This window comes from Solanum dulcamara, chromosome 10, assembly GCF_947179165.1.
Source record: "Solanum dulcamara chromosome 10, daSolDulc1.2, whole genome shotgun sequence".
In the NCBI taxonomy this organism is placed as follows: Eukaryota; Viridiplantae; Streptophyta; class Magnoliopsida; order Solanales; family Solanaceae; genus Solanum; species Solanum dulcamara.
Genome location: NC_077246.1, coordinates 12,159,297 through 12,169,421, shown reverse-complemented (window position 1 = coordinate 12,169,421; position 10,125 = coordinate 12,159,297). Strand labels below are relative to the sequence as shown.

The window sequence follows — 10,125 nt, the reverse complement described above, 5'->3', positions numbered from 1 at the left end:
AGTCAGATTTATCCTCTGTTATATTTTTGGGTTAGAAATATCTCTGCTATTACATTTTTGGCATTTTTAACCCAAAAACACGAGGAGGAATAAATCCATTTTAAATAGTTCAAGATATTTTTGGCCCTTTTCCCTAGAATTAAAAGAGAGACAATTACCAGCAGCACAGTTTGAATCACTTTGCAAAAATGTCCACAGGAAGAATTATATGAACCTGCAGACTTGACGGATAAATGATATGAATCTTGCTCGAATGAAGATGCAGAGTTGGGCATCCTCAAATCACACAAAATGTCCAAAACAGATTCTAGCAAGCACCAAAAAGAACAACCTTACGCCACACTACAGTTTAAGAGAGCGCATTCTTAACATTGTTAATCAATTCCGGGACAACGCAGGTAAAGATTTACTAATTGTATCCACTCTCCAGTCTACACTTAGTTCATCAGCATGTGATCAAATCCACCTGCTTGTAGAGCAACACGGGCACCATTAACATTGTTAATCAATTGTTGTAGCCACCTCCTGGTTGTAGGGTCCTCCTGTTGAGCGCAAGGGGCAAAAACAAGGGTCTATTATATAACAATCGGAAGATTGAGAGCAAACTAAAGAGCTTAACGTAAAAGATGAAGCACTTAAATTGAAAATGTACATACACGAAGACAACTACTGAAGGTGGTGTCTCTAAGCATATCAGGGAGACCACCTCTTAGTGCATCACATGCCCTGACATAAACAATGCACATCAGCATAAGCTCAAGGTGCACCGTACAAGGTGGAAGGTCCATGAGACCTGATCTTTTATACATAACAAAGCTGAAGGGACATTTGAAGTGCAGAAGTCTGACCTTGGATTATCTGACAAGCGAAGATAGCACCTAATTATGTGCTTCAGTAACCTAGATGAAGGCTGTTCAGCAAGTGCACCTACCATATTCCCCAAAACTCGGCCAACTGCAAAAAATCTTTCTGCTGTAGTACATATGTAATCCAAACCAACATCATCTAGAAGTATTTTTTGCACAATGAAAGTTGCAACCTGTCAGAATGACTAAATTAGATGTACGAAAACATGATATAAACTCAGGGAGGATGTGACTGGAAATAATCAAACAGAATATAGAATAAAAAAGTATGACCAACATAAAGAAGAAAAGGGATTTGAGGAAGCACTCAAACCGTTTTTGACAGTTCACTGCCCATCTCCATTGTGCGCAGGCACAGGGGAATGATTTCAGTTGATAGTAAAAAACTGATAACTTCAGTATCATCGACCTGCAAAGAAATTACAGTAATTTTTGTTTTCAACTGTTATCCAAAATGGAGAAACAAAAAGCAATCAGATTCATATGATGATTATTGCACCATTACCACATGGAATTTCACCAAGTAGAGATATAAAAAGTATGTGCCACATGTTAAATATATTGCATATTTGGACAATATCTCTAGGTACCACAAATAGCATCTTCAGATTCTCAAATAGCACTTATCATGGTTTACTTCTCATGCTTTCAGTGATTCCCAATATATAATATTGTAATATGACATCAATGTATCTTGAAAAAAATACTGAAAGAGAAGATATGAGCAAAATACAGTATAAGCATTACCTTCACAAGGGCACCAATGACACCTAAGCTAGTAAGCCTCAGATATTCAAAAGGTCTTGATTTGCTTGTTGTATTCAGAAAAGGGTACAAGTACAAAGGAATATGCGCTGCAGTTTGGAACATTTCGTCAGATTAGAAGGAAGTAAGAACACCTACTTATCATCACACTAAAGTTGTTGCTGATCTTGAAACATGCATCCCAAAGTAGAAAAAGATTGGAAGTATTTCGTGAAATCAAGAGAAAGTAGTAATCATGAGCTTTTCACCAAAATAGTCCATTGAGTATCACACTTCAACCAACTTGATCCTCTGAATATCACCTTTTAAAGATATAATCTTCCAAGTATGTAAGTATTCAGCACTTCTCGTCTCAAATGGATTAAGCAACTGAATGATTTGCAACATCACATGCCCACGTGACTAACCTCGATAAAGCCCCAATTGACAAAGCTCTATATGAAAAACAATCTATTTTTCTCCAACATGGGATCCCTAAATTGAGGAGAAATTACAAAACCTTACCAGTATGGGACTGCACAATGGGTTTAAGAGGGTAGGAAGTACCAGACCTTACCCCTACCTTTGTGGCATAGAAAGGTTGTTTCTGATAGACCATCTACTCAAAACAAATGTAATAAAAAATAAAGACAGCAAAATAGGAAGACAAGCAAAGCAAGCAAAGTGACAGTAAAATCAAAGAATAGGCAAGAAAGGAAAGGTATCTATTGCTTGATCTCCGGGGAAAACATCAACAGAAACACAATGATTTTAGCCAGGTGTTATTCGCCATTGTTCGCAAAAGCAACAAGTACATTGAAGTGCAACTGCAAATGGAAGTAAAACCAATTTTCTAGCATTCAAGCACTCTTTAAGATAATGTAATAAGACAATTCAATGTAGTCGAATAAATTTTTCATTGCCATGATTTATGATCCGTGATTCAACTGAAACAAAGATGTTGACTACAAAGATCAAGATAATAGATGTACAAGGATAATGCATTTTCTTTCCCTTAAATTAGGGGTGTCAATGGTTTTTTAGAAATCGACAAAACGGACTTAACCGAACAATACCGAACCGATTATTAGGTTTCTTTTAATAAAACCTAAGTTTTTATTAAATTTATAATTGTACCAAATAATTAGGTAGGGTTTTAATTTTATAAAAATAAAGCCAAAAACTACTGGACCCGTACTAAATAAGTTTCAACAACCTATCCAGTGAAATCCCACAAGTGGGGTTTGAGGAGGATAGAATGTACACCTTACCCCTACCTTGGGAGGTTGAAAGGTTGTTCCGATAGACCCTCAGCTCAAGAGAAAAATAATTCAAAGTAGATTGAAAAAAAAGAATTAATAAGAATGAGGGAGTCATGACAAAATACTATAGAAAGAATGTCAAATCATTTTGCATATCAAATCATTTTGATAAAAAAGAAATGTAACTATAACAAAATAATATGATAATCGAGGTGCAAGAAACAACAAGTATAACACACATCGAAGGACAAAAACTCCTACATTAAAACTAAGACTACTAGTATGGAAAGATAAGCGAGACACTGCTCTACTACCTACCAACCTTCCATCCTAATATGTTTCCTCCACAACCTCCTATCTAAGGTCATATCCTCAGTAAGCTGAAATTGCCTTATGTCCTATCTAATCACCTCTCCCCAATACTTCTTCGATCTACCTATACCTCTCTTGAAACCATCCATAGCTAACCTCACAGCCCTGCACTTGGAGCATCCGTATAGAAATAAGTTTGTGAAAAATATCTTTTATATTTTAAGCTCTAAAATAATGAAACATTAAAATTTTTGCCTTGAGTTGTGGTGGAAAAGACTACAAAAAAAAAGTAATTAACACCCAAAGCCCCAACTACGAAACTTATTATGCTATTCCTATTAAAAAGTAATTTAGCTCTAGGCTTCTAGCACTTCTACTAATAAGCTAAGGTATTCCAATGATCTTAAGCAACAAGTTACAAGGTATTACAAGTCTTTCTTCTCATATGATCTAAATTTATCTTATTGGATACTCAATCTTAGTAGACTTGGTTCTTGAGTCCCATATCTTGATTGAATCTTTCCTGCTCGAGTGACTTAAATTGTCTAAGTTTAAATTTGTTTTACACCACTGTAAAGTACTGGGATGTATCTCTATTTTTGTCAACTTCCATGCTCCCTTGATTCAATACCTTTTAAAGGTAAAAATGTTTGCCAAAAGTTCTACAAAAGTATGCATGCTGTCGTGTTCTAACTTATACCAGTAATTTCTACATGAAGTTTTCTAAGAAGTTACCAACAATTAACCGAACAGTATCGATACTGAAGAGAAACAGAGAAGATGGGGGATGGTTTCGAAAAGTCTAATTTTGGTTACAGAAAATTCTACAACATACCCGATGTAATCTCACAAGTGGGTTCTAGGGAGAGTAGTGTGTACATAAACCTTACCCCTAACATGGGACTTGGGAGGAGGTTATGCAAAATAAAATAACCAAAAAATTATAAAAATGACAACCCGGTGCACTAAAACTCCCGCTATGCGCAGGGTCCGGGGAAGAGCCCAACCACAAGGGTCTATTGTACGCAGTCTTACCTTGCATTTCTGCCAGAGACTGTTTCCAAGGCTTGAACCCGTGACCTCCTGGTCACATGGCAGCAACTTTACCAGTTACTCCAAGGCTCCCCTTCAAAATAACCAAAAAATAAAATAAAAAAAATAAAATTATATGGTATAAATTTCCATAGTCTATCAATTCATTGTACTGGTTCTACAGTCTAACTCTGAACTGTGCATTGATAACCCTACCATAAATAAAGCCATTCCACTTAAAAGTAAAGCCAAAGAGGTTTTGTATACAAAAAGACCATGACCACCATTGAGCAAAACCCATAAAAAGGGGAAAAAGATTACCATTGAGAAACAGCATTCTGGTGTCAGGGTGAGAGGCTACACACTGCAAAATAAAATGGGAGGAAAGACGGACATTAGTTGGACATTTAATCCGTAATTAAATGAAGAATTATAGTGATTACAATTCCTTAAAGCACATGTATGAAAATATTCGACACTTGAAAGTAATCTAAGTTTGCGAAGTGGTCCAAGAAATAATAGTAATTGAAAGAAGTTTGCTCTTTTCTCTTAACAAGAAATGCAAAAGCTACCATAAATAGGATTTGAACAATATGCAACAGGCAACTGGATTTATGTGAGTCCACCAGTATGCTCTTCTCCTTCCTTCCTCCCTCTTGAAACATAAAACCCCCAAACAAATCCAATTTCTACATCCTACTGCTGACCAAATAATCCTAATGGAGAATGGAAAAAGCTTTTTCTATTAACAGAAATTTATTATTTATCATGATGGAACATTAATTGACACTACTCATAAACAGCACAAGGAATAAACTAAAATAACTCCATCTGGAAAAGAAATTTCTATACCTGAAGAAGTGCCAAAGCATTACAAACTCTGTTAGATTGTGCTGGAGTCAAGTTTGGCGGTGACAAAACAGGGTAGATTGAAACTATCTCCTGCAAACATGTAATGCATGTAAACTTACAGAACAAAGGAAAACAAATACAGAGAAACAGTTGTCGAGTTCCAAGAAAAACTTTACAAACTAGAATACAAACGATTGGGATCCATTTTCTATTATAAGGAGTAGTTTGCTTTCACTGTTAAGATAGAACAAATCTGTCAGGGTGAGAAATAGCCAGGTCGTTACTTCTCTGTAGGACCTCTGAAAAGTCATTGTCCATCAAGTTAGACTATGCTTCTATTAACATTTCTCTTTGGCATATCCTAATTTGTGTTGCTCAACAGATTTGAAGTATCTTCTTAGCTAGAGCTTTATGAGGTCGGAAGTGTTGGATACTCAACAAAGATGAGATTGTTTGCACATGAATTAAGCTCATTTCTTGTCATTTATCTCAGACAATCAAGGAAAAAGCATCAAGATTATCATTTAGTACTTTCACTGTACACTCATTCCAGTTTTCACCATACCATCTTTTACGTTCCATTTCTCTCCCACCAACAAGAAGGTAATCCAATTCAGTCTTCAACTAAACTGTCACTCATTATCCAGTTTCCTTCACTAAAATAAGCAAATGCCATCAGCTGAGTACAAATTACAGGAGCAAAGGAACCAGTGAGAGCAGTAGGGCACCCCCCTCGGCCCCTCCCCACCTACCCATCCCGCCACTCCACAATCCAAAAATTCACAAACCTCTTTGATCATCACAAGATTTCACATAAGTTTCCAGTTTTTACCATCCATTATTTCTCACTCGTTCCATAAAGCAAAAAATACCATGGAAGTTCTACTCCTAAATTTCAGCTGAAATTAAATGATAACAGGTTTCCAGAATGGCATTCTACATCACTCCGCTGCTATTTCACCCCTTCATTTTGATTCACTGAGGCTCATTCTTTTGTTCAGAAAGTATCTAGACAGGCTTCAGTCTGTAACAAGATCATTCAGATGTTTCACCGAGCCCTTCTTTCTAATTGTCGCGAATTGTAAATCACCACCAATTGAACAGTAATGCACAAGAAATTTTGTTCAGACAAATGGAGGAATATGGCAGTGTCACAGTATAAGTTGGTATTGTATAGTGTGCATGTGCATTACAGGCAGATGGGATAAAATCTGCAAGAACTAGAATGAAACACTTCAAAGATTACCTGTAAGAGCGCAGCTATAGTACCAAATGAGTTCCATAGTAATGGGGCTAAGTCCTGGAATAATTCCCTCTTCTGGAAAAGGAAAACAAGATTAACAATTTTCTCTGTGAAGGGCAAAATCATAATAGAAAAAGAAAAAGAAAACAAAAGACTATCCAGCACAAAACGTCAAACATTTCTCACATTGCACAAAAAATATATGTAGATGGGGGAAGAGAGGTGAGAAAATAAATCACTGGGGCAAATACTAAATAATTCGCTGATAATATTGGATGAAAGAAGAAATTAGTGACTATTTTCCACCATTATATCAGTTGCAGCCAAAGGGAGAAGCCTGGAGTTTAAAGTCGAGGTCTAATATTGCTCAATTCGCTGACAAAGAAGAATCAGGCAGTTGAGTCCCAAGGCAGCAGGATGTATGGTATAGGCCCCCCGACTTGCGCCTTTGCACGCTCGACCGCTCCAGCCAGGTCTGATTAGAAGTTCAAAAATGAGCCTTTCTTGGTCGGACCAACCCAACCGGTGATTTCCAACAAGTGATTAAGCGCGCTAGCGCGAAAGCCTTTGCGCCACTTTTACGATGTAAGGGCAGAACGTAATAGTAATAAAGGCTAATTCTGTGCCAGCAGCCGCAGTAATACAGAGGATGCCAGCTTCTTACTTCTCGAGCGATAGTTCCACGATCCCGACCAGCAACTTCTTGGGAGTAGGGGTAATGCTTGAACAGAAAAATTTCTAGTTCATATCACCAGTGTTCATGGAAGGAAGAATATAATGTGCTGGTAAGCACGTCTTCAGTAACTAACTTCAAGTATTATGGAAGAATTTATATGGTGATTCCACCAACAAAAGGTTCAGCAATCCAAAATTTCCCAATTTTCTCATGGAAAGCTGTAATTTTTCCATGTCTGAGCAGATAAACCTACAAAGGAAGGGTTTTAATTTATGTAGTTGGTGCTATCTATGCAAAGAAATTCTGAAACTATGAATCAATCATTCTTACATTGCAAAAATGTTTGGCAGATTTGGTGAATGTTCCTGAACCTACATGGAATTCAGGGGGTAATGCCAGAATTTAAACCAAGCATTGTGCAGCTGGCAGGACCAGAAGATAAGGGAGAAACAGAAGCTGATAAGGAAGACCATCCCTTTATGCATTCTGTGGACTGTTTGGTCAGACAGAAACAGTAGAAGCTTTGATGGAAAGAAGGAAATGCTGCTTTTTGTGATGTATAAATGTATCCAATATCAAAAACTATGGTCTGAACTTTCTATTAATGATGTTGTATCATGCTGAATTTCTTGGAATCCTTACAGTTATAAAAGGCATAAAATCTAGAGAACGTTTGTAAAACTCAGTACATCTTGGTACTGAAGTTTTACTAATGAAAAGATTATTCTTATTTGTCAAAACAAGTTCCATTTATTGCCTTCCTTTCTCACTGAATCAGAACTCCTCAACATACAGAAAATATAGGTAAGCTAACTCGTAATTCCATAATTTGTACTCATGCATATTTGTTACTCCTTAATATATATACATAAAACAGGTAGCATACCTAACAATTAATATATGTTCCTATCACAAAAGCAACAGATAAATCCCCAAAGATGATAAATCTAGGGAAGGTAATTAAACACTAATGTGATCTAGAGCTTTGAACAACCAAAATAGGTAGCTTTAGACTCAACATGATACAAAAAGTAGCGTGGACACAAAGTAGACAACTATAAACAGCAATACATTAAGTAGGATACTTCAGCTAGTTAGCCCCTTACTCAAGCTAATCTTCCATTAACAAATAGGCGATTTGGGAGACCAATTTTGAGAGAATGGCTACGGTCAAAGGAGCTACAAGTGTTAACACAGGCTCGAATAGCAGTGCACATTCTTAACCAACTTTTAAGGGCTCCTCTCACTGTAGAAAAGATTAGAGTTTTAGAAACAAGATATGAAAGCTCACACGCCAAACCAAATTGCTTTCATTAGCATGATTCCCCTTCCCAGTTCTAGAACCCTAAAATAAAAAATCCCTCATATTTCCTGTCTGACTAACAATCATCCTAAATAGTTTTCAGAAACCTAACCTACTATCTGTTCACTCAATTCTTAATTTTTGACCCTGCTTTCCCCCTTTAGGCAAAACTTGTTGAGCGTGTTGCCGATGGGAGAAGACAGGTAATTTGATCAACCAAAACAGGTAGTTTTAGACTCCACGTGATACAAAAAGTAGCGAAGACACAAAGTACTCAACCATAAACAGCAAATATAGTAATTAAGTAGGGTACTCTAGCTAGTTAGCCCCTTATTCAAGCAAATCTTTCAATCAACCAATAGGAGATTTGGGAGCCCAATTTCGAGAGAATGGCTACAGCCATAGGAGCTACATGTATTAGCACAGGCTCGAATAATGGTGCACATTCATAACCAACTTTTAAGGGTTTCTCTCACTGTAGAAAAAATTAGAGTTCTAGAAACAAGATATAAAAGCTCACACACCAAAACCTAAATTGCTTTCATTAGCATTATTTCCATTACCAATGCTGAAACCCTAAAATAAAAAATCTGTCATATTTCCAAAATTAAACTGTCTAACAACCATCCTAAATAGTTTTCAGAAACCTACTATATCTGTTCACTCAGTTCTTAATTTTTGACCCCACTTTCCCCCTTTAGGCAAAACTTGTTGAGCGTGTTGCCAATGGGACAAACCAAGTAATTTGAACAACCAAAACAGGCAACTTTAGACTCCACGTGATACACAAAGTAGTCAACCATAAATAGCAATACATTAAGTAGGATACTTTATCTAGTTAGCCCCTTACAAGCTAATCTTTCAGTCAACCAATAGAAGATTCGGCAGCCCAATTTCGAGATAATGTCTACAGTCAAAGCAGCTACAAGTGTTAGCACATTCTTAACCAACCTTTTAAGGGTTTCTCTTACTGTAGAAAAAAAAAATTGACTTCTCAAAACAATTTATAAAAGCTCACTCACCAATACCTAAATTGCTGCGTTCATTAGCATTATTCCCATTCCCAGTGCTGCATCCCTAAAGTAATAATATAAAAAAATCCCTCATATTTCCAAAATAAAACTCTCTGAATAACCACCATCCTAAATAGTTTTCAAAAACCTACTATATCCGTCACTCATATCTTAATTTTTGACCTCTTTAGCAAAAACTTGTTGGTCGGCAAAAAATTCAAGACCACCTCCTTCCCCCAAAACTTCGTAAAACGTTTAACACCACCCCCACCTCCGAAGAAATTTTTGTAAATCACCCAAATCAAGTAGATTAATCCTTCTACAGCAAACAAACACTTAAATATGAACAATTCACAGTTTACAGTATTCCGAAATTGGAAAAAAAATACAAAAAATTTCGAGGGAAGATTAGGTTAAATTTATAAACCTTAGAGAGTTCAAGAAGGGCATTTTCTCGAAGATCGGGATTGCTGAGTTCAAGCACGAGTTGCTCTGCTGATTGCATATTTTCCCGTGGCTCCTCCTCTCCCCAAGGCGGTGAGCATTCACAGATATTGGTTTCTCCATTGATATATCCATATTACTTAAATGCCCCTCTATTATATATTTATTTACCAGAGAGACGTCAAAGCACAAGACACATGTTTAGAACATGTATTTCTCGATGACACATGGATTTTACTTTGTAACGCTTCTGCCGCTTTTTAAAAATTGTGTACTGTTTCTTATTTTCTTTCCCTTAAATTTATGTGATATAGATAAAATTTGAAAAAGTTATTAAAAGTATTTATTTATAATAAATTTTAAATAAATGGAAAATTA

General features: G+C 36.4%; 1 protein-coding gene across 1 annotated transcript; it reads right to left on the bottom strand.

The window, feature by feature from the left end:
* Positions 1-204: 204 nt before the first annotated feature.
* On the bottom strand, positions 205-9,883 carry LOC129905038 (uncharacterized; the record flags this gene model as incomplete). Its single annotated transcript, XM_055980428.1, has 9 exons — positions 205-542; positions 657-726; positions 849-1,039; positions 1,180-1,275; positions 1,614-1,720; positions 4,538-4,580; positions 5,069-5,158; positions 6,315-6,386; positions 9,731-9,883. Coding segments are annotated over 9 exons (927 nt in total), but the record flags the coding sequence as incomplete, so codon positions are not given.
* Positions 9,884-10,125: the final 242 nt, after the last annotated feature.